The 25,148-nt window shown below is 43.1% G+C and overlaps 1 protein-coding gene across 2 annotated transcripts in view; it reads left to right on the forward strand.

Moving 5' to 3' along the window:
* EFL1 (elongation factor like GTPase 1) overlaps positions 1–24,068 on the forward strand; it is a 111,519-nt gene extending 87,451 nt beyond the window's left edge. For both annotated transcript variants that reach the window (XM_052659413.1, XM_052659414.1), the window contains exons 18-20: positions 3,080–4,065; positions 16,799–16,983; positions 23,800–24,068. In XM_052659413.1, the coding sequence (XP_052515373.1) occupies positions 3,080–4,065; positions 16,799–16,983; positions 23,800–23,988 (1,360 nt within the window). In that variant the 3' untranslated portion in view covers positions 23,989–24,068. The remainder of the gene's footprint in view (positions 1–3,079; positions 4,066–16,798; positions 16,984–23,799) is intronic.
* Positions 24,069–25,148: the final 1,080 nt, after the last annotated feature.

The following is a 25,148-nucleotide window of genomic DNA, read 5'->3' on the forward strand; positions in this document are numbered from 1 at the left end:
CAGCATAATATTGAGCAAAAGAAGACAATTGAAAAAAATAAGTTTGATTCTATTTACATGAAGTCCAAGAAGCAGGCCAAACTGAACATATGTACTATAGGGGTTACATGTTTAGGTGATAAAAAATAATTTAAAATGGATTACAATGAAAATCAAGATAGTGGTTACGTTCGTGGGATTGGGAGAACACATGAGGGGGCCTTCTGAGGGTTAGTAATGTTTCTTGACTTGAGTAGTGGTTTACATGAGTGTTCACATTGTGACAAGTCATAGATCAGTGGAGTTTTGCTTTGTGTACTATTTGATATGACTGTTAAAGTTGGCAGTTAGAATAAGAACATAGAGAAAATTCTAAAGTTTTTTTTTTTAACCTCTCATACAACAGAACCTGCCTTCTAATATATAAGCCCTTTTGACTTTGACACACATGTTCAGGAATGCATTAGTACAGGTGTGGGAGACAAGGGGGCTACCTGTGGTCTTCTGGCCAGCAAAACTGTCAGAGTTCTCACCATCCACCTCTCAAGGCAGTAATGCTCAGATATGGCAGGAAGCCATGGAAAATTACTAGTGTAGTCTGAGCCTGTGGCACTTGTTTTGAAACATTCACATGCTCTGCACTGCCAGGGTTTAAAGAACCTTTAGCTCTGAGACACTTTGTAGGTATGACAGCCATACACACACCAACCTTTCCATGATGTGGAGTGATTGTAATTAATCTTACAAGTGATGGCTGTGGGAGAATTCTTGGAAACCTTAGAAATTAGGACTAATGAGACTTTAAGCCCTTTGGACCTTATAATACAAGGAAATGGGACAGTGTCATAGATGGAGTCACTCTCATCACAGTTTCAGTAGCTGTGCAGTCTGTTTTCTTAAGTGTTCTCAGTATATGAACTTATTTTCTCTAAATAATGATAATTTTAAAAACATTTTCCTATGTCTAAAATTTCTAAGTGCTTTTCTTTTTAAAAGACCAGGAATGGATATTAAATTTTACTGAATGCCATTTAGCATTTGTAAAGATAGTTGAATAGATTATTAAATACTTTTAATGTGATATTTTAGCAGATGTCCTAATACAAATCAATTGTTATAACCTATAATAAAAACTACTTAGTATTGTAGTGAATTATTCCTTTAATATGCTGTTTAATTGGATTTTTCCGGATAGCATAATGGCTAAACACACTGATTCTGAGGTCAGACCTAGACTTGAAACCCAGCTTACTTGTTCTATGACTTTGGAGAAATTATTTGATCTTTCTTACTTGGTTTTCTGCTCTACAAAATGAGGATAGTAATGCACCTACTAAGTAACACATGTAAACCGTGTACCACGGTGCCTCGTACATAATAAGTGATTAGTGGGAAGAAAACACACACACACACACACATATCATACATCTTTTTTCATTGTTATTTTATCTTAAATTTTATGTCTCAGGCTAAAGGTTCTTTAAACCCTGGCAGTGCAGAGCATGTGAATGTTTCAAAACAAGTGCCAGTTCTTAGGTAAGATTGAACTACAGTTTTGTCTGTGTCTGCCACCTTCATCAAGTTCAAGTGTCAGAGTAATAATAAAGTATCAAGCAGATATCCATCTTGTTGTATATTCTGCAACAATATATATAGCATTGAAATAAACTAATCCTCGAAAGTAAACATACTCACTGGCAAGACCAAAATCTTCCTTGAAAGGGAATATTTTTTCAGAACAATTTAATTTTCTTCCACGTTTTATGATTCTATTTGGGTTCTGTATTCTAAAACCACTTGTGGTAACATGATTTTCAGAAAACCATTTATTGAATTTTTGAATTTATCAAAAAGTATAAAATCAGATAAACCAAATACCTGCCCTATACCCACAAAATGTAGAAAGCAAAAACAAACCTAGAATCAAAAGTAAGCATTTCAAAACGTTTTACTTTCAGTATTTAATTTCCTTATTGAATCACATTCCCCAGGGAAAAAGCGTTATTCCAGGATCCAGAGATATCTCATAGTATATATGTGTACATACATATGCGCTTATGTATGTACATATATATGTACGTTTATACATATATCCATCCACATTGCCGGTGGTAGACCAGACCAAAGCCTTAGTATTACCTGGGAGTGAGGTAGACAGAAAATAAGAGAAAAAGAAAGATTGCCTGGTTTAATCGTCATCAGACTCAAACCATGCCAGTTTCCAGAATCTGCCCTTGGTGAACTTACAGCTCATCTGAAAGAAAGTGCAGTGTGAAACTAAACTTGATGGCATGTGAGAAAAGGGGCTTTCCAAACTTGATGCCACACTTACGGTCAAGACTTCTGTGGTCCAATACAGTGGCCAGATATTCAAGTTGAATAAGATTGAAAATTCAGTCCCTCAGTCACAGTAGCCACATTTCAGATGTTCAGTAGCTACGTGTGGCTATTTAAAAGTAATTAAAATTAAATAAAAATAAAACTTGATTTCCCTAGTTGTACTAGCTGCATTTCAAGTGCTCAGTAATCACAGTATAGGTATGGAACATTCCCATCATTGCAGAAGGTCTTTAGGGGAGAGTCACTCTAAACAAGCTCCTTGACCTTGTTGGCCTCACCGTGAGCCTCATCAAAGCCAAGTACACTGTCAGGATTTGAGTGGATATCCTGATGTTCTGTGAATTTTTCTTTGTCTATATTATTAAGTTTTCATCATTGAGCTTTCCTTATCCAGATTCTTCAACTGGAAAATATTATTTTAAAGAATTAATATGTCAATCTTATTAAAACATTTATTCTCCACTCAGAACAGTCTTATCTAAATACATGGTTTATTTGTTTTGAGAATGAATGAACAATGCAGTGAGATTCTGGTATATGCAAGGAACTCCTGAAGATCTCTTCCCACTAGAGGTAGTCTTTTCAATCTGAAATGAAAGTGGTTTTTGAATTCTGATAGATTGTAAATCACCAATATTTCCTAGTGAAATAATTTTTATATATCTGCATTTTTGCAGAATATTTACTATGTAATATTGCTCCATGGGAGTTCTGATGCCATTTTAATGATAACCTTGTATTATTCCTCTCAACTTTGTAGGTTTGCAAAGATTCAAATCAGTGTATCTGAACCCATCATTCCGTTCAGAGAAACAATCACAAAGCCCCCGAAAGTTGACATGGTCAATGAAGAAATTGGCAAACAACAGAAAGTTGCGGTCATCCACCAAACAAAGGAGGATCAGAGCAAAATCCCTGAAGGAATCCAGGTTGACTCTGATGGGCTCATCACCATGACGACTCCCAACAAACTTGCCACACTCAGCGTCCGAGCCCTGCCGCTCCCAGAGGAGGTCACTCAGATTCTAGAAGAAAGCAGTGACCTGATTCGTTCTATGGAGCAGTTAACATCCTCTCTAAATGAGGGCAAAAATAATTCTCAGATGATCCATCAGAAGACCCAAGAGAAAATCTGGGAATTCAAGGGAAAGCTTGAGCACCACCTCACTGGGAGGAAGTGGAGGAACACAGTGGACCAAATCTGGTCATTTGGCCCAAGAAAATGTGGGCCCAACATACTAGTAAATAAAAGTGAGGATTTTCAGAATTCAGTGTGGACAGGCCTCGATGGCAAAGCTTCAAAAGAAGCCATTCGGTACCGAGACCTGGGCAACAGCATTGTGAGCGGCTTCCAGCTAGCCACCCTCTCCGGCCCCATGTGCGAGGAGCCGCTCATGGGTGTGTGTTTTGTCCTGGAAAAATGGGACCTGAGTAAGTTTGAAGAACAGACAGCAAGTAATAAACAGAATCAAGAACCGGGTGATCTGGCGAAGGAGGGACAGGGGGAAGGTGACACCCGCTCAGGTGGAGACGAACAGCAGGAGCTGCAAGACGATGGCTCTGAGCCCTTTGAGAAAAGGGCTTCTCAGAGAGGAGAGTCTCCACTCACTGACTGCTACGGGCCCTTCTCAGGACAGCTCATAGCCACCATGAAGGAAGCCTGTCGCTACGCACTGCAAGTGAAGCCACAGCGACTGATGGCAGCAATGTACACATGCGATATCATGGCCACCAGCGATGTTCTCGGTAAGGCGAGAGAGGGAAAGACTCAGATGCCCTGAGTAGTAGATTAGAAAACCAAACTCATTTAGTATGTTTTCATAGAAGCTACATTGTTGTCTGATTTATCAAGGAACTAAGATCTTAGCCACCTCCCCGTGGGCCACCCTGCATGCATTAGTGCACAGCCCCAAACTCAGGCTCTGAGTCCCTTGAGGTAGGCCACGATGGGGTGAGGAAGAAGGACCCTGGAGAGAATATTGGAGACTCTTCGAGCCAAAGGAAAGGGTAGCTCTCAATTGAGGGACCCAAGAGGGGCCAATACCATCCTTGTCACAGCTACTGCGTTCTCAGTTTTATCAAGGTGTGGGGCTCCAGCCAGATAGGATTCCTGCATCTTTTACCAACAGGAAAGCCAAGCCATTGGACTAGGAAATGGTAACCCACTCCAGCATTCTTGCCTGGAAAATTCTATGTACAGAGGAGCCTGCTGGGCTATAGTCCCTGGGGTCACAAAGAGTCAGACACAACTGAGTGACTGAGCACGTGGCACAAGATCTTAGAACAGGATTTCCCAGGTGGCTCAGTGATAAAGAATCCTCTTGTCAATGCAGGAGATGCAGGTTTGATCCCTGGGTTGGGAAGATGCTCTAGAGAAAGAAACAGCATCCCACTCCAGTGTTCTTGCCTGGAGAATCCCAGGGACAAAGGAGCCTAGCAGGCTACAGTCCACGGGTTCACAAAGAGTCAGACCTGTCTAAGCGACTAAACAACAGCAAGATCTTGGAAAGCCAGAGGCCTTAAATGTAAAATAAAAATCTTGGGGGCAAGGGAGTGGAAGTTGGACAACTAAGGATATTTTATTCTGCAAAAGTAGAACGACTCGTTTCTATAATGAAAGGTCTGGTAAATGAGGTTTAAACTGCTCATATACATTACTATCCAAACCTGTGCAATAGTTTTTCACAAGGGAATCGCCATATCAGTCTGGGTAAGCAAAGTTGTGATAACGATCAAAGAGTCTGACAACACTCTTGTGCCCCTAACGCAAAGGGCTTCTGTGAATTCTGGGTCTCTTCTGAGGAGACTTGAGGACTTTATCCACTGCTAACATTATGCCAAATGCCACTCCTGATTTTTCTTTCTTTGGGAGAAGAATGTTTAGGATCTCTTTAGGAGACGTTGAGCTGGGACTCAGTAGCTATTTTGACTTTTGAAGGATTTGACTTCACTGAGGCATATTTTCTTCACCTCTGAAAAAGGAAGGTAATAACTCATTGGAAGTTGTGGAGAGTAACATGAGAACACAGATACAGGCCCCAGAACCAGTCCTGGCACCCAGTAGTTCTCTTACCCCCTGAGGTCTTGGAGCTGCTTTGCAGTGAGGAGGGCAGACGGAGGATCCTGCACTGGTTGAGCGAGTGGACCAAACTGCTGGATTTTCTCTAGCTTTGAGGTCCTTTGAGTCAGTATGTGCTTACTCTGCATTTCTTTTAGTTTGGTTCTTTTGCTAATTAATTGCTACAAGCATAAATCTAAGTTGTTGGGGTTTTTTTCCCCCCTAAAAGAAATTTAGACTTGCATCACAGTAAAGTTCCTGTGAAAGGAACTGAGCACCCATAGCAGCATTTCAAAAACAGTTAAGCTAACAAAGCCATAGAGATTTGGTTATCCTTGGATGGCTTAAAGTCAGTGTGTGCCAGGTGTCAGATCTCGGTATGGCCTGGAACATGCAGTGTTTCTCAGCCTACCTTGAGTACGGCATCCTGTTAATATCTCATGGAACCCATCGTTGAGTTCAGCGAACACTGGTCTAGACCAGTGTTCCCAGATTTTCTTCACATTTCCATTGTTGTTATTGTCGTTCAGTCGATAAGTCCTGTCCAGCTCTTTGCGTCCCCATGGACTGCAGCACACCAGGCTCCTCTGTCCTTCACTGTCTCCTGGGGTTTGCTTAAACTCATGTCCATTGAGTCGGTGATGCTATGTAACCATCTCGTCTTCTGCTGCCCTCTTCTTTCGCCTTCAGTCTTTCCCAGTATCAGGATCTTTTGCAAGGAGCTGACTCTTCATATCAGGTGGCCGCAGTTTTGGAGTTTCAACATCTGTCCTTCCAGTGAATATTCAGGGTTAATTTCCTTTGGGATTGACTGGTTTGATCTCCTTGCTGTCCAAGGGACTCTCAAGAGTCTTCTCCAACACCACAGTTCAAAAGCATCAATTCTTTGGCCCTCAGCCTTCTTTCAGGTCCAACTCTCACATCCATACATGACTGCTGGAAAAACCATAGCTTTAACTATATGGACTTTCATTGGCAAAGTGATGTCTCTGCTTTTTAATATGCTTTCTAGGTTTGTCATTGCTTTTCTTCCAAGGAGTAAGCGTCTTTTAATTTCATGGCTGCAGTCCTTGTCTGCAGTGGTTTTGGAACCTAAGAAAAGAAAATCTGTCACTATTTCCACTTTCTCCCCTTCTATTTGCCATGAAATGATAGGGCCAGATGCCATGATTTTAGTTTGTTTTTTTTCTTAATGTTGAGTTTTAAGCCAGCTTAACCGTCTTAATTTAGAAGGTAAAGGTAGAATTAGAACCAGAAAGTCTTGATTCCTTCAAATTTGAAGAAGACTTCAGAGGTATCCTATCTCTGCTACCCTGACAGGTGCTGTTTGAATACTTCTGTGGGTGAGTAGCTCACAGCCAGTTCTGAGATTAAACAGTTTCTTTCTCATTGAGCAAAAGTCTTGTTTCCTGCCAGTGTCTCGCCATTCATCCCACCGTTGGTCCCTCTCACGTGCATAGCACTTTATATGTTTGAGGGTAGCATTTATTTTCTAGTTTTACATCCAGGGGAAAACTCTCCATATCCTTCAGGTGGTTTTCAGGATATGAATTTTTTTTTTTTTTTAAATCCTTGCATCAATCCAGTTGCTGTCCTTTAGACATACTGTATTTGGTCAGCCTCCTTCTTAAATTAAGTAACCTAAGATACTGTCTCACTGGGACCAAACACAGACACGCTGTTACCTCCCACGGGTGGCATAGCATTCTTTTAACACAGTCTGAGCAGTTGCATCTTGTCATTAACTTGTGAGGAGTTAGGATCAACTTCATTTCTTTTTTTAATAAGTTGTTGTTGTTGTTGTTCCTATTTTGTTCCCCAAAAAACTGGATTTAAATTTCAGTAACTGAAGTGATATAGTCCCACTAGAACCCCTGTATTTACATATGAGTAAACCCGGTCCATATAATTTTTTTTTCTTAGATTGTGTGTGTGTGTAAAATAGTATAAACATTACAATAATGGAGGAAGTTTGGCGGTTTTGGCCAAGAAAATTATCAATACTATAATCTTAACAAATTGATTCGTTTTTCAACTTTTTTTTTTTTTAAGTGTCCTGGTGAGAAAGGAAGGTCACTAGGTATTGAATCAGGGGCTTCCCTGGCATTCCAGTGATTAGGACTCCACATTTGCACTGCAGGTTCAATCCCTGGTCAGGCAACTAAGATCCTGCATGCCCCATGATGGCAAAAAAAGAAAAGTAGTGAATCAGATGTTTTGATGAAGTTGAGGTCCTTTCTGAATATAGCATTCCCCTTATTACCAACTTACTAGCCATGTTAGAAGAAGAAATAAGCTTAGATTGATAACGACTTCATGTTAGAAAGTCCATGTCTTCATTTAACTCATGCTTGTATAAATATATACAGATCTTCATAATGTTTTCTTAAAATTCTGTAAGAAATTAGCATATGATTTTCTAGTCTGTAGTTTACAGAATCCAGTGCCTTTATCCTTAAAAAGTTTGTTACTTAGTGTGTAGTTTGCCAGCTACCCTGCTATACATCAGTTCTGAAAAGGGCAGATTTCTTTAGGACCACAGGATACATTTCTGGTCTTGGAGACTTGAACTTGTTTGAGAAGGGTCAAGAAGGTTTAAGAAGTTGCTTGTCAACTTCTCAGCTGTCTTGAACTTCAACATTTCCTCGATGAGCTTTGTTCTGCTTGTTCTGGTTTCTTCTCCAGTCTCCTTGTTGGGGAAAATGGAGTTAACGTAGGTATGGAGAACCAGCCTCTGCTATCCCGCTGTCCTCTGTTAACATTACACAAGCCTCTCCACGTTTGAAAGTCATGGAAAAGACCCTTTTGTTGCTTATAACTGTAATTTTGGTCAGCTCACCTTATTCTAGTTTTCACCATCCGGGACATACTGTGCACCGCCCCCCAAGTCTTAGTTGCTATCTTCCTCTTCTCCCATCTCCTGTGTGTGTCCTCTTCAAACAGGAGTCAGAGGCACAGCAGGTACCTCCTGTGACCTAACAGCTTTATTTTGGGTGGGGAGGATATTTCCTCCTTTTTTTTCTCATTGGGAACATTCATGATTGATATTTTCAGACTCCCATTACTCCCAGAAAGGAGTTTCATCTTAGGGTTTGTTATCCTGAAAACTGTCTTGTTTTTTTTTTCTTTTCCTTTGTGTGTTTGAAATGATCTTTCCTGAAGTCCGGGGTCCATGTAGGTCTGTGCCTGCCTGTCTCTCCACTGCACTCCCAGGGTAATGGGAACACATGTCTCCTCCCAAATTGCCATCTCTCCTTGCATTATCCATTTGGAGCAACACTTGACCTTTCTGAGAAGACAGCTTTTTCAGCAGAGAAAATGAAGGCAGGATCAGCTGTTGGCATTTACCAGAAGTCCCCGGCAGACTGTTGAATCGCCTTTGTGGAGTTGGTGCTCTGTGCCCATGTGTTCGTTTGTGTTAGGAGGTCACCACCAGGCCCCTGCACGTGCCCCACAGTCCTTGGAGCACCTAGTCATCCTGCTCTTTGATCTTCACCTGGCACTTTCCACTTGGCCAGCAGAGTCAGTTCTGACATTTTCTAGGAAGAGATGCTTATCTCAGCCCTCAGGGTTCTTTGCCGTCCTCTCCCACCGTCCTCTCCCTTCAAAGCAGAACACGTCTTTGCCTTGCCTTATCCAGGTACAAATCTCACCTGTGACCATGGAGAAGGGTTAGTACAGTTGACCCGTGAACAGCATGGGGGTTGTGGGCACTGACTGACCGTGCAGCTGAACATCCGTGCACTACTTTAGAGTTGGCCTTCCCTGTGTGTGGATTCGGAGGCAGGTTGGGTACTACTGTAGGATGCGCTTGGGCTTCCCAGGTGGCTCAGTGGTAAGGAATCTGCCTGCCGAAGCAGGAGACGTAACAGACACGGGTTCGATCCCTGGGTTGGGAGGATCCTAGAGAAGGAAATGGCACCCACTCCAGTATTCTTGCCTGGAGAATCCCATGGACAGAGGAGCCTGGCGGGCTACAGCCCATGGGGTCATAAAGAGTCAGACACAACTAAGTGACTAAACAGCAACAGCATGGTATGTACTTAGAAAAATCCGTGTACAAGTGGATGTATAAGTGGACCCACACAGTTCAGACCTATGTTGTTCAAGGGTCCACTGTACACAGTTTGGACCAGTGTCACTGATTTGGCCTTCATAACACATTTCTCAGACCCCGACTGACTGCCCTACCCACTGCCTTATAAAAAACTGTGTTTAGATTTGATCTGGAATTTTTTTTTTTTTTAATTGGTTTGAAGCCTTCTTAAACTAGAAAATTGCCTCCTAAACCTGTTTGGGGGAATGCTTTGGTTGTGATAACCAGTTTTTAGTATCAGAGGTCTGTCAGGGTAGTCAGCTCTTGTGTTCTCTTACGTTTTGCTTTTTCTTTCTAAATCACCACCTATGACTGGAGAAAGAAATGAGGAGATCTCTATATTCCTGAGACTTTTTGCTTCCTACATGGATGGTCAGCAGTCTTCCAGGAAAACTTCAGCCTGGAGACTGAATCCTCGTCTCCCACATTGCAGGCAGATTCTTTACCACTGAGCCACCAGGGAAGCCTGCCAGTTGCTTTAACTGTCCAAGAATTGGCAAAAATTGACAAAAGGACGAGTTCAGGCCTTTTTTATTTAGTAAGAGTAGTGAGTCTCTTAAAACTTTTTTCTACACAGATTGCTGAAATTAGAAATCCTTTTATAAATGTGTAGAATTGCTTATGGTCAGAATGGGAAATATTACAGAAAAAATAGTCATCTTAAAATTGTTTTGTCTGGGGAAATAATACCAAGAAAATGACCTTCTTTACTTGCAAAATCGACTTTCCTAGCAGTGTAGTTTTATTAGAATTTTTTTAACCCATGAAAAATTTTTTAATGGGCTTGAATAGACATCAGAATTGGTTTGTGTTTTTAATTGATCATCATGTAACTAGTAAATTGTCTCTCTTCATATTTCTTCTTCCAACTATTTCCATCTGTCGTTCATACTCTTCATCGTTTTTTATCTTTGGGTGAGAACACACATAAAAAATGACTTTTCTGTTAGATAGTACTAGTTTTAATCACATCTACAATTGTTGTAGTTCTGTCTTATTTTAGGGATAAATGCTTATACTGTTATAAATATATGTATTTTAATGTATCAGAAGCCTACTTAGTATTACTGTTTACTTTTATAAGCTTATTTTTATTTCATATAAAATTCATATAAAATTTCATATAAAATTCTTTTTATATTTCACCAGCATCTCATAATTCAGTGCAACAAAAATTCATTGAGCTGTATATGGCAGTGCTGTGTTAAGCATGGTTCCTGCTTTGAGAGATGAGTTAAGGTGACAAGAGCTTGATTTTGTAAAACAATTAGTAAAATACAATTGAATTTAGTGAATAAGTATAAATTTTTGGCAAAATTTTATGAATCATTTGGATAGCAAAATTCAAAACCAGGTAAGTCTTTTGAAAGTGACTGAACTTTGAAATAAGCTTTGACAGATGGAGTAATTCTGTGTTTATCAACTAGATGTTAAATTGTCTTTGTCCGCAGCGCCAGAAACTTCTGTTGAGCTTAAATGCCTTTCCAGTTGGTTTTCTAGGAACTGCTCTGCAGCATTAATGGGGCCTCCTCGGTGGTAAAGAATTTGCCTGTCAGTGCAGGAGATGCAGGTTCTATCCCTGGTCTGGAAAGACATCCTGGAAACGGAAATGGCAACCCACACCAGTATTCTTGCCTGGAGAATCCCATGGACAGAGGAGTGTGGTGGGCTACAGTCTGTGGGGTGGTAAAGAGTTGGACACGGCTGAACAACTAATCACCAACAATAGCAAGTGCAGCCCTATATTTCTAATCCTGGCCACTGGTTGACTGAACCCAACAGTAAAACCTTGCGTTTACCCACACTGTGTCTTGTTAAATTGGGTTCTTAGATAGTGATCCTAATCCTGTTGAAGTATTTATTACCTTTGCCAACTTTATGTCAACTTGGGATTTGATCCCATGCCTTCCGGGTTTTTAAGTAGCTGATTATCATAGTAAGGACAGAGCTGTGAGCAGAGCACTGATCCTTCTAAACTCAGGACATCCATCCTGGGTGGGAGTGAGGGTTAACATCCATTTCCTAAAGACTTGTGGCTGAATCCATCTGTCTTATAGCTACCAGCCCACACTCCCCATTGTGTCCACAGTGCACTTTATCTCGTGTTTGGTTGAAGGCCATCTGCATCCTGTCAACCGCACTGGCTTGATTTAGCAGGCTGGGTGTTCTGTGACAAAAGGAAGTCAGTGTAGTAGGAATAAGAAGTGCCCACCGATTTCTGTGTGTGTGTGTGTTTAGTTGAAGTTAAACCACAAGTGTCACCAACAGTAACAGAAACCATAAGGTGAAAGAAAAATCTTCCTTCTTGGAAATCAACCCATCATTTTTCATTTTCTTGTACAATCTTTGTCCACAGTAGTACATTTTGCATAGCTGTTTTTGTATTATGCTAGAGGCTGCTAGGTGTTTTGCTTTTTACATTTATTATTTACCTTATAAACACACTTCCATTTGGCTACTTAGTAGTCATAATTTGCATTTTAACCTCTGCATAATATCCTATCAATCTGATATGCTATAGTTTACTTCCTATCATCCCCACATTGGAAATTCATGTTGTTTCCTATTTGTTTCCTATTAGAGAAAACATTGCTATGAACCACTGCCTCCTTTGCTAATTCAGAAGAAAAGAAAAAAAAAAGTCAACTTTAATTGCCAAACTTTACCTCTAAAGATTGTAGAATCTGCAGACCAATCTTACTGCCTAGCGTGGAAGAAGAAAATATGTATTGATACATAAGAATCTATAATGCCACAAAAGAACAGGTGAGGCCCAGATGGTGAAGAGATTATTTTGATCTTAGGCTCTCACAGAGTGCTTCGTGGAACAAGTTGTTTTTGAATGGGCTTTAAACAATGGAAAGGATTTGACTGTAAAGTTGGGCTGAGTGTGCTCTGAGTTGGAGAAACTGAGCTCAGAGTGGAAAAACCTCAAATGTGTCCTGTGGGCAGTGCACGGTTTATCTTGGCTAAGAGTGTAGGGTCCGTGCACTAGGGTCTGGCCGTTTCAGGAGCTGGGGTGTTGGGTTTCCGCCAGGTCATAAAGGGCCTGGAGTACAGGCTGAGACATTTATAGTGCAGTCATTAAAACCGGAGCCCTGATCACAACCAGTCCAGGCAATTAACCTTTCTTTTGCTGGCGTCCATCCTGGAGGATGCCTGTCCCCTGCTGCCTTGCATACAGTTGGGCACACAGTGAGCTTCCTTAGTGAGTGAACGAACAACTCGGGGTGATGGGGCAGATGCCCAGTCAGGAGGACGTCAGAATATTCCCAGGCAGGGGCCACAGGCTCACGAATCCTCGTTGATGCGGCTGCATTTGTGTCCCAGCCGAACAGCGGCTGTAGAGAGGGTCCCTGAGTGCTCTCGAGCATTGGACACACCTGTCATGAGCACCAAGTGTATCTGGAAGGGTTTTTTTTTTTTTTATTGTGGCTGTTTTCCTTTGTTCAGTGATCCATCATTGTGTCCCAGTTTTTTAGTTTTAGCAGAATTAAGATGGAATGGGCCAAATTTACGTGATTTATTACATTCAGTTTCAGTTACAATTGTTGATCCTGTGAAGGAAGAGGAGCGGCTAACCTCTGCAATGGGATGGAATCAGGCGGCTCATCCCCACTGGCCCACCTCTTCATGGTCCATTTGCCCCAGTTTACTCATTCTTTCTCCCGCCCTACCCCCTTGTTTTGGCTGTACTTCCATAAACCACCTTAAAACTTCCCTTAGAATGAGGTGGCAGAGTAAATAAAGATGATTAGTTCACTCGCTGGCTGATTCCAGTGAATTTTTTTCTCTCATACGAATTTCAGGCAAATCTTACACAGCCCAGAGGGGAATTGCTAATAAAGACGCTAATTGTTCTGCTTTTTTCAAGCGCTTTTCACACTGTATCTAAAATATTGCTTTCAGTTCTAGACACTGTGTTCTAAAAGCTTTGTAAATAAGTTGTATTAATAGTAGTTCAAACAGGAGAGTGGTCAGGATGCAAGAGGAAAGGAAAGTCATGTCAGAGAAAGATTGGAGGAGAGAAGGCTGATGCTGTCTTCAAGCGGCTTAAAGGCCCATGGGGCTGTGGGACATGACCGGAGTGACTTAGCTCACCCTCCACCTCAGATGCCCTGAGGACCACAGTCTCAGTGAATGTGGGATCAGAGGTCAAGTGAGCGGCCTGGCTAAGAAATAGAGTCCCAGGCACCCCAGACATAAAGTTAATCATCTAAACCACAGCATTGAGAAATGAAGGGGGTCTCTGAAGGGAAAGTTGGTTTGCAGAAGAGCTTGGAGCCTCAAAGAATACTCTTAGGAAGAAATCATACCCTTAAGAATTATTGTCGTAGACAGTAGAATGATGGTCAGAGGGCCAGGGGTCAGAGGAAAGTAGCCCTAAGGTGGCTGAGATTTGTCAGAGTGTTGATCAGTAGTTACAGAAACTGCAGAGGAGTCACAGAGAGAGAGGACTGAGGAAAAGACACTTAGGCTGGTGATGGTGTGTGTGTGTGAGTTGCTCAGTCATGTCCAACTCGCTGCAGCCCCATGGACTGCAGCCTGCCAGGCTCCTCTGTCCAGGGGATTTCCCATGAAAGGATACTGGAGTGGGTTGCCATTTCCTTCTCCAGGAGATCTTCCCAACCCAGGGGTCAAACACGTCTTCCTGTGGTGGCAGAGGGTTCTTTACCACTGTGCCACCTGGGGGAATATGAAAATGGCTGAATTTGAAAAGAAGCGGTTTTAATAGAGCCCAGGGCAGCTGATCGAGTCCGGCTGTTAAAGACAGAGCACATAGTGGAGAAGCCCGTGTCAGCCCCTTTGGGCACAAGGGGAGGGCGGTGCCGGGGCTGGGGGGCGGCGTTCCTCGGGTTAGAAAAGAGGACAGGTGTCCCTGTCATCACTGTGGGCGTTTTTAATTTGTTTTTCTGCTAAGCCTGGAGATGGGAAGGCCCATCAGAGTTCTTAAGCTTTTGTTTGTTTGTTTGTTTGAGCCTGTGACACAATGGGTTTCCTGCCGTTGGTTTTCCTTTCTCCTTCCTCATCACCACCACCAGGGGGAAATCTGAGTCAGAGAGAAAAGTTTGCCAGTTCAGACAGTTTTGCTCTGTGTACTGTTTCTAATCTAAAAAGTAAACTGTAACTCAAGGTGGGCGACCTCCACACCAGCTCCCTGCCCAGTTGTTGAGGAGGACAGAGTCCAGGACGGTAGTCCCAGGAGACTTGTGCTCTGCTTCGGTGCAGTGTGAATTCTCCAGGATAATGTGTTTGTAGACTACGCTGTCCTTAGAAGCATTTTGTCTAAGTGGCGGCTGAAGGTATCCCCGCACTTGAGCAAGTTCCTTGCCACTGTCCGTGGTTTTTGGTTTATCTCTGCTCTTTGCAGTTTGTTCTGCTTACTGATTGGAGGGGTATCTGGAGTACCCAGTGGCGCTCATACAGAGGCCAGTCAGAGGGGAGGTTGTCTCCCTTCTGCGTGGAGGGCAGAATTATGCCTGAAGTTGAAATAAAGGTGTTAACCAAGAGGATTTGCTAGAATTCCTGTGACGTGGTGCTAAAACTTGTGTGTACTCAGTCATGTCTGACTCTGTGCCTCCATGGACTTGTAGCCCGCCAGGCTCCTCTCTCCGTGGGATTTCCCAGGCAAGAATACTGGAGTGGGTGCCATTTCCTCCTCCAGGGGATCTTCGCCACCCAGGGATTGAACACGGGTCTCCTGCCATAGCACAGGGGTTCTTCGCCACTGAGCCATCGGGAAGCCCAGAACCAAAAATTCTTACCAGATGTTAAGATTCCAAACACAATCAGTTTTCGGGGAATAAAACCCATATTCTTATTCCACTGAAATACTATCAGCTTAAATATGAGTGAGCATTATATATATATATATATATATATATATATATATGGCTTTAATTTTTAGTATAAAAATGTCATTGTGCCAGTTGCTGGCTTCAGTTCAGTTCAGTCGCTCAGTCGTGTCTGACTCTTTGCAACCCCATGAATCGCAGCACGCCAGGCCTCCCTGTCCATCACCAACTTCTGGAGATTCGCAACTCACTCGGATTCACGTCCAACGAGTCAGTGATGCCATCCAGCCATCTCATCGTCTGTCATCCCCTTCTCCTCCTGCCCCCAATCCCTCCCAGCATCAGAGTCTTCTCCAATGAGTCAACTCTTCTCATGAGGTGGCCAAAGTACTGGAGTTTCAGCTTTAGCATCATTCCTTCCAAAGAAATCCCAGGGCTGATCTTCAGAATGGACTGGTTGGATCTCCTTGCAGTCCAAGGGACTCTCAAGAGTCTTCTCTAACACCACAGTTCAAAAGCATCAATTCTTCGGTGCTCAGCCTTCTTCACAGTCCAACTCTCACATCCATACATGACTACTGGAAAAACCATAGCCTTGACTAGACGGACCTTAGTCAGCAAAGTAATGTCTCTGCTTTTGAATATGCTATCTAGGTTGATCATAACTTTTCTTCCAAGGAGTAAGCGTCTTTTAATTTCATGGCTGCAATCACCATCTGCAGTGATTTTGGAGCCCAAAAAATAAAGTCTTGACACTGTTTCCACTGTTTCCCCATCTATTTCCCATGAAGTGATGGGACCGGATGCCATGATCTTCATTTTCTGAATGTTGAGCTTTAAGCCAACTTTTTCACTCTCCTCTTTCACTTTCATCAAGAGGCTTTTTAGTTCCTCTTCACTTTCTGCCATAAGGGTGGTGTCATCTGTATATCTGAGGTTATTGATATTTCTCCCGGAAATCTTGATTCTAGCCTGTGTTTCTTCCAGTCCAGAGTTTCTCATGATGTACTCTGCATATAAGTTAAATAAGCAGGGTGACAATATACAGCCTTGACGTGCTCCTTTTCCTATTTGGAACCAGTCTGTTGGTCCTACTAAGGCCCAAATAGCTTGTCATCACTATAATTATCACATTAATAATGTCTTATAATTGTGAAAATACTTTTAACATTTATAAAGGCCAGTCACACTTACTCATTGGATTTCATACTCAAAGACAGCTGCAGTGACAGTGTACCCAGGGTCCTTTTAGAGGTCTCCCTCTTCCCATGCTGTGTTGAGGGGATTGTCTTGGGTAACGCACTTTGGGCCGATTTCACCTTTTGTTACTTGTTTCTAATTTTTCTGTGATTGTCACGCTTATCCTTTTAAATAAATGCTTGGCTATTTCCCACGCCTTTGTAAGCCAGAATTACTGGGATCAAATTTAATCATTAGTCGAGTGTTAAGAGGGTGTAGGAACAGTTGCATCTCGGTGCAGCTCAAGACATGTAACCGGTCAGTGAATTTAAAAGATGTGCGGCTTTGCAGGTCGGGTCTACGCGGTCCTGTCAAAGAGAGAAGGACGAGTGCTGCAGGAGGAGATGAAAGAGGGGACAGACATGTTCATCATCAAGGCTGTGCTGCCCGTGGCTGAGAGCTTTGGCTTTGCCGATGAGATCCGGAAAAGGACCAGTGGCCTGGCCAGCCCACAGCTGGTATTCAGCCACTGGGAGGTAAGAAGCCAATCCGAGTTCCTTCCTTGTCATCTCAAGCTGTGCTTCCCCACAGGGGGCGCCCCCAGGAGCCAACCACTTCCCAGGCTGGTTGGTCTTGCCTGGTCCTGCTTGGTCAAAGCAGATGGCATTTTTTCATCCAGCCTGGAAGACCTGAGATTATATGTGCTTTGTAATACACACACACACACACACACGTACTCATTTTTTTTTTTCATTTGATGTAAAATTTAAGACAGAACGTTTAATCCTTTTTTTCCCTTCCAAAGATACATTGTAGGTAAGAAAACCACAGATATTTTGAAAATGGAACTTTAATGTTTCTTCTGGGGAAAAAGCACTTCTAACATTTAAAGGCAAACAGTTACACTTCTTACAAGAGAGAACTTTGAATTATTCCATGTTTCACGTTCTTCAGTCCCCATTATGGAGACTCAGGGCTCCTTTGGGTTTCAGGTGTTGTGGCACAAAATGACTCATCAAAACACATACACTTGGAGAACAAACTTATGGTTACCGGAGGGGAAGGGATGAGGGGAAGGGGTAGTCAGGGAATTTGAGATGGACATGTATGCACTGCTGTATTTAAAATGGATAGCCAACAAGGACCTACTGTATAGCACAAGGAATTCAACTTCAAACAAATAATCCCGATTTTTCCTTAAACAGTTTAAACAAAGCTCATGGTTTAGGTTCTGTGCTAAGCTCTTCTCACTTCTTTTACTTTCTTTAGCCAACTGGGTCCCTTCTCTGGAACACTTCAAATGAACAGTTTAAATTTAGACAATACAGGGGAATGGAAATAATTGGGGGAGAGCTTTCTCTTTAACATGAATTCTGTAGTCACGTGAATCTGGCAAAATAAAGAATGGTGACACTTTAGAAAAAATAACCTTGGACAGGGCAAATTTGATTTTAATTGAGCAAGTTTATATCATCTAAATCTGTTGCTAGTCCAAAACACCCAGTTGTGTCTGCTTCTCCTTAAAAAAAGAAAGTTACATTTTTTGTGCTTGATAGAACTAAAGTTAATATTGTTCCAATTTAGGTTACATTTTTTGGTTGTTGGTACAAGCTACATTTTAACAGTGATTTCCTATGAAATTTTTCTTGCATTTTTGTCTTGAAACTCAATGACGTTTCTATGGCTCTGTTGGCTTATGTCTGAGTAGATACCATTGCCGGACTTCATTATGTAGAAAACAGTAGCACAAAACATGTAAGTTATTTGTTAATCCCCATGCTTATGGATAATAATTTCCCACTTATCCAGACTTCGGGCTTTTTGGTTTTGGTTTTTGGCACTCAACTTTTACATAAGAGCACAAACCAGTAAAAAATAGAACGGATGGATTCATAAAGGCAGTTTCTGAAGAACTATGTCTATGAAGAAGTGAAAGTGTTAATCAGTCGAGTCTGACTCTTTCCAACCCCATGGACTGAAGTCCACCAGGCTCCTCTGTCTGTGGGATTCTCCATTCAAGCATACTGGAGCAGGATAAATATACTACTGACATTCCTAATGAAAAACAGCACTGTCTCACACAAGTTCCAGCAACCAGATGTGTGATTATAGGACAGTGCAGCAAAGTGATGCTCAGAACAGAAGACTTACTCCACTTCAGAGTAATGACCTTGAGAAATGCAACACTTCTTCACTTGTGCTACCACTGCTGAAACAGCCTTCAGAACTTAGAGCTCGTGCTTCTGAATGTCTTAAGAGATGAAAAGTCCATCTCATTAAGACCTAGATCAACCCTGGTGCAAAAAACTGGGTGGCAGGATGTTTGGTCAGAACAGAGTGTAGGTTGACTGACCAGTGGGATTCTCTGTAGATGCAGATGGAAGACACATATTCAGAGCTCTTGAAATGACATCATCCCTGAAAGAATTCTGTATTGGAATTCGCTTATTCTATTGTTTGTTTAAAATACTTCATCACCTTATAGTCACTCTTATCCTTGAAAGTGATTCTATAATGCACATTTTTTTTTTAAATCTATAAAACTTCTCATCCTTTCCCAGCTGGCAAATACATTGTGTATGAAACTGAAAAGGCTGCTCTGTGGAAAGAATCCCGAAGCAGAATGGCTCAGGTAAAGCAGAAGGTTCTCTCGAGTCCAGGGCTGCCTCTCTCAGCACTCTGCGTCCACGGCGGTCTGGCCATTCCACCCCCTCCCATCACCCCTACGTTCCAGCCAGTAAGAGCCAGGAATAGGCAGAGGGCACACTCCAGCCTTTTAAGAGGGTGCTGCCCAAGTCACTCCCCTTCATCCCACTGCCCGGAACAACTCATCCGGCTCATCAAGCAAGGCTCCACCTGACAAGGAGACTAGCGGTGTGGTCTTACCTGGGTCATATTGAGTCTGACTCTTCACAACACCATGGACTGTAGCCCACCAGGCTCCTCTGTCCATGAGATTCTCTAGGCAAGAATACTGGAGTAGGTTGCCATTTCCTCCTCCAGGGGATCTTCCCCACCCAGGGATCGAACCCGCATCTCTTGCGTCTCCTGCCTTGGCAGGTGGTTTCTTTGGCACTAGCACCAGGAGTCAGCAAACGCTGACCCATTACTTGTTTTGGTAAATAAAATATAACCACACCCCTTCATTTGCATAGCTTAGGGGGCTGCTTTCAAGTGGATTCTGTTAGAGACCATGTTGCCCACAGTCTATTTTACCTACTGTCCTGGGCTTTATAGAAAAGATGTGACTATCTACCCCTCCTCCCAGAACCTCGGTCATCTGTATGCCCACCCAAAACACCTATTACCAAAGAAAAAGAGGAGAATAGGTATTTCGGAACAGTTAATATAAAACAGCAAATTTTGATCAAATATGCAGTTTTTGGCGGTATGAAAATCAGGATGGTTTCTTCAGTCTTATTTCTCTCTCAAAATGTGAAAAAAGAGGTGAGGGGTTAAAAGTTAATCTTATATACTTAATAGTAGTTTTTTAAAAAATACTAGTTTGGGGCTTAGTTATAGCTTGTTATTACAAATCGATCCTTCAGTAAACAACTGTAGGGGAAGTGTAGTCAAGAAAAGTTAGCTGCAGTTTTGTACCATCCCTCTGTCATCCCCTTGCCACCTGCCGCGGTCCCATTCCCCAAAGCTTCAAATCTTTGGGGACAGGACAGAAGAAGTCTTGAAGATCCATTTCGCTTAAATGTCACTGATCTGATATTTTCTGGCTGTCTCAGTTTTTTCCCGCCGCCCCCTCCATAGTTAGGTTCAGAAATAACACAGTTGTCGAGATCTGGCTTCTCACTCCAAGGCACTGTTTTTCATTTGTATTCTACCACACCATATAATTTACAATCAAGAGCTTTTGAGAGAAAGTGCTTCAGAAAAATAGAGAAAATAAAATTACAGGCATTTTCCACGAGGAAACCTTTGAAGTCAGCAGTCTCATAATTTCTCTTTCTATGTTTTACCCTTCTGCAAAAAAAGGAAGAAAGGGAGCTAATAAGGGACACAGAAAGAAATATTACCAGTCAGTGCTGTTCTACATGTATGTCAGCATAACCTCGAGTCTCACTGTTTTAATACTGAGATTCCCCCAGGGGTGCGCTGAAGGCCATGCAGGGTGAGGAAGAAGTGATTGCAGCAGCACCGAAAACATGTAATGGACATGGTATTTCCCACCTGCCAGCTGTAATCGTAGGGAGAACTGGGCCAAGTATTGAAACAGAGCTCCCAAAGCTTTTTTATTTTCTAGGTTTTTTTTTTTTTTTTTAATGCTCAGGGCAACAACTAGCACTTGGGTGCCTTCCTTCCTGTGAGTTAGATGAAGTCCTCTTTAGATTCTGAAGGTGCAAAAAATATCCTCCCTGCAGGCACATGAATTCTGGGTGATCCTGTTAGAAGAAAGCACCTTTTCTTCAAAACTGATGGCAAGCTCTGCTCTCCTGCCTCAGAGATGCTTTTCTGTGAGCCTCACCTGTACTGTCTGGAGTCACCTTGTCATCGCCCGCAAAGAAAATTCATAATGACCCTGATGCAGTCAGATGGGGCTGAACCAGGCTAGCCTCTTCCTGACAAAGAGTACTCCATCTCCCCTCTCCTGAGAGTTTGTTCGACATGTCAAGACAAGAACCTAGATACAGGAGGGGTGCAGGTGAAGACAGCAGCTGCCCGTGCAGGACAGAGGAAGTGCAGGCAACTGGGCCTGTGTCAGGCAAGTCCCTGGGCAGCAGGAGATGAACACAGACAGCGGCCCCAGAGTCTCGGGAAGAAAACTGAGCAAACTTCAGAGATATGTGCCGAGAGAAAATGGGGCCCTTCTGAAGCTCCTGGGTCCTGCATTCTTGAAAAAAGGACTCTCTGGTCTTAAACTGGCCAGTCTGAGTCCGCTGTCTCCCAACCAGCCCCTCACTTACTGCTAGAAAAGATTGAGGGCAGGAGGAGAAGGGAGTGGCAGAGGATGAGATGAATGGCATCACCGACTCAATGGACATGAATTTGAGCAAACTCCAGGAGATAGTAAAGGACAGGGGAGCCTGGCGTGCCACAGTACATGGGGTTGAAAAGAATTGGACATGACTTAGCAACTGAACAACAACAAAAATGTATTCACTGCTACCACTGAGACCTGCTAAGAACATGTGGCTTCTTTATATTCCACGATGCGTTTATCGTCCAACTAGTTAGAGGGGGACACTAATCACTGGCTTAGAACTAGTCTCCTACAAGTACAGTGTTTGTGGATGACCACCCAAGTGAATGGTCCATTTCCTGACCACCTTCCCCTTCCCCTCTCCGAGAAAGAGAGGACCTTCTGTGGGGAGAAGGTGGGGACTTCAGCTCTAGCACAGTGCCCTCTAGAGCCTCAGTGGCCTTATCCAGGAATTGGCTTGCCTGGTCCGGTCCCATCTAGCTGCTAGAGCCAGTATGGTAGTACCAAACACTCTCAGGAATCTTTCCTTCAGATTGGATCTGATCTCTGGAAGTCCCCACCAGCAGCTGCCTTTGTCCTGCGCCCAGGCCGCTACCAGCCTTTTGGCCACTCCACGCCCTCTCACATGTGGGGACTTCCAGATCAGCAGCATCACCCCTCGCACTGCTCTGCTACCTTGTCAGATGAAACCTGGAGTGGGCAGGACCCCAGCAACTTGCCGGTCCTATAAGAAAGTCAACCTTGAGTATTCATTGGAAGGACTGATGCTGAAGCTCCAGCACTCCGGCCACCTGATGTGAAGAGGCCACTCATTGGGAAAGACCCTGATGTGGGGAAAGATTGAAGGCAGGAGGAGAAGTGGGCAGTGGAGGATGAGATGGCTGGATGGCATCATCAACTAAGTGGACATAAATTTCAGCAAACTCTGGGAGATAGTGGAGGACAGAGGAGCCTGGTGTGCTGCAGTCCATGGGGTCACAATGAGTTGGACACGACTTAGTGACTGGCTGAACAATAACAACCTCCTGCCAGTCCTTTGCTAACGGCACCTTTGGAGATGTTGCTGGTGCTCTGTGGACCTGAGGACATATACCTTGAGGACACCTGAGTCCTCATGTCTGGTACTTCAGCCTAAGGGCACTGTTCTGTGCTTTTACACACTTACGAGACTGTGACGTGTGGTCTAGTTCTTTTTCACAACTGCCTACTGTCTTAAGACTGCTGTTCCCCACCCCCATCTCCTTTATTTCTTGGAGGATTTTTACATGAACTCTCTAGAACTTTGTCTTCAGATTGCCTTGTTATCTCTCTGACTGTTCATTCTCCTTTTGTTGAGTCTGGCGCCTGTCTTTCATGGTGCTGGATTTCCTCTTGTCCTCGCAGAGTCACACTGGCAGGGTCACTTGCAGCGGGGCTTCTCTCCTCCTCTGCCCTCCTGAGGGCCGAGGCTCAGGTCAGTGCCTTCCCCAGTGTGGATGGTGTGGGACCACAGACTCTGCACGGGCTGAGCCTCATCTTCAGAAGGTGATAGCTTTTCTCTCATGACCTACTAGTCACTTCTAGCCACAGCCCCAGGCAGACATAGTTACTCCACCTCCCAAGAAGACGGGGATTCTGGTCCCCACATGCCTGGGGTATGTGGCTTTGGGCCCGTCCATCCTCAGTGGGCAGTAAGAGTCTGGCCCTTGTGACCACTCCTGTCTTGGCTCCCTGTGGGAAGTGGATGGGGCTTGTACCTCCGTTTATCACTGTGGGCTCTCTTCTCTACCTTCCTGGTCCACAGAAATTTCCTACTGTTGTATTGAAGAGTGACTATTATAAAATAAATTCTTCTTTCATTTCTGTGTCTCAAACCGAAGAGTATTGGGATTTGAGGCCACTTGAGACATAACTCCTCTTTCTGCCCAGTTGGAAAATAAGAAAAAAACAACAAAAAGAACAAGACATATGAAAGTCAGAATCTCACTGTCCTTACTGGTAAAGCCGATTTTATAGAATGTGGTCAGCATGTTGGCAATACTGACCTCCTAATACTGCACTGAATTTTGGAGCAAAAACTCAGAATAATCAAGAATAGACCCATGTGTTGATCTGTGCTGAGGACAAAGGCGAAATTAATGAAATAACACCTCTCCCCAGGGGTATCGTGGTGTAGAGGGGAGTTTTTCCTATATTCAACATTGATAGTTTTCTTACTTCCTTAGTGTTCTATAAAGGCTCTACGAGTAAAGACTAATGTGTATATTACAGGTTTCATTGAATCTGTCTCCATTTGTTCATGATTGTCTGTTACCATTTCTAGCAAGCTTACCTCTTCATTGCTTAGCGTTCGTTCCTTAAACTAAGACTGTACGAATTGGCTTTGGGAATAAAAGTATAGTTGTCTAATGTAGCACGTTCTGTCACCTTCCTTTACAAGATCATCCCCAGCGACCCCTTCTGGGTACCAACCACTGAGGAGGAGTACCTGCACTTTGGGGAAAAGGCCGATTCCGAGAACCAGGCCCGGAAGTACATGAACGCGGTGCGGAAGCGGAAGGGTCTCTATGTGGAAGAAAAGATTGTGGAGCACGCAGAAAAGCAGAGAACCCTCAGCAAAAATAAGTAACCACCCCCGCTGGCTGATCCTTCCCTTTGTAATAAATGAGGAGAGGTCACCCAGGCTTTGATACTGGGAAAATTTCTTTATGCTGTGTCATCTCTGCATTCACTTTCAATAAAGTTGATCCGTATAATATTTTACATAGGGCATTCCAGAATTTTTTTGTAATTGATTCTGCTACAAAGCAAGATGTTATAATAAGCATTGCAGCGGACCCTTCTCTCTTTGTATGCGCTTCAGCCATGTCCGACTCTTTGTAACCCCATGGACCGTAGCTTGCCAGGCTCCTCTGTCCGTGGTATTCTCCAGGCTAGAATCCTGGAGTGGGTTGCCATGCCCTCCTCCCTACCCTGTGTGTAACTGCCCCCAGCAGTAAAACTCAGGCTGTGATGAGGGCAGGCTGCTCAGTGCTGAGGGCAGGGTGTGGGGCCTGCATCCTCTGCACTGAGCAGCCCACCTCTGCTTGTTGTCAGCGTCACACTTCCAACTACATCCTCCAGTTAAGCATACTTTATATGTAATCTTTGGTTAACAGCATTTAACATCCTTTGAAGAGACCACAAACTTGCAAGATGAGCTACCTTTAGATTAGTTAAACCAAGTCACTTTTACAGCTGATTCATCTTAAAGTTTATTTGTCCATCCAAGCAATGTTTTGATATAATGTTCAATTGTTAGCCTTTAAACCTTCTGTTTTCACATTCCTTCATATATTGCATCACTCATATTTAAATAAATGTTAATTAAAGTAACAGACTGGTTCCAAATTGGGAAAGGAGTACGACAAGGCTATATATTGTCACCCTGCTTATTTAACTTATATGCAGAGTACATCATGAGAAATGCTGGGCTGGATGAAGCACAAGCTGGAATCAAGATTGCTGGGAGAAATATCAATAATCTCAGATATGCAGATGACACCACCCTTATGGCAGAAAGTGAAGAGGAACTAAAGAGCCTCTTGATGGAAGTGAAAGGAGAGTGAAAAAGTTGGCTTAAAACTCAACATCCAGAGAACTAAGATCATAGCATCTGGTCCCATCACTTCAAGACAAATAGATGGGGAAGCAAGGAAACAGTGACAAACTTCATTTTTGGGGGCTCCAAAATCACTACAAATGGTGACTGCAGCCATAAAATTAAAAGACACTTGCTCCTTGGAAGAA

The sequence above is a fragment of the Budorcas taxicolor genome, chromosome 21, assembly GCF_023091745.1.
Source record: "Budorcas taxicolor isolate Tak-1 chromosome 21, Takin1.1, whole genome shotgun sequence".
Lineage (NCBI taxonomy): Eukaryota > Metazoa > Chordata > Mammalia > Artiodactyla > Bovidae > Budorcas > Budorcas taxicolor.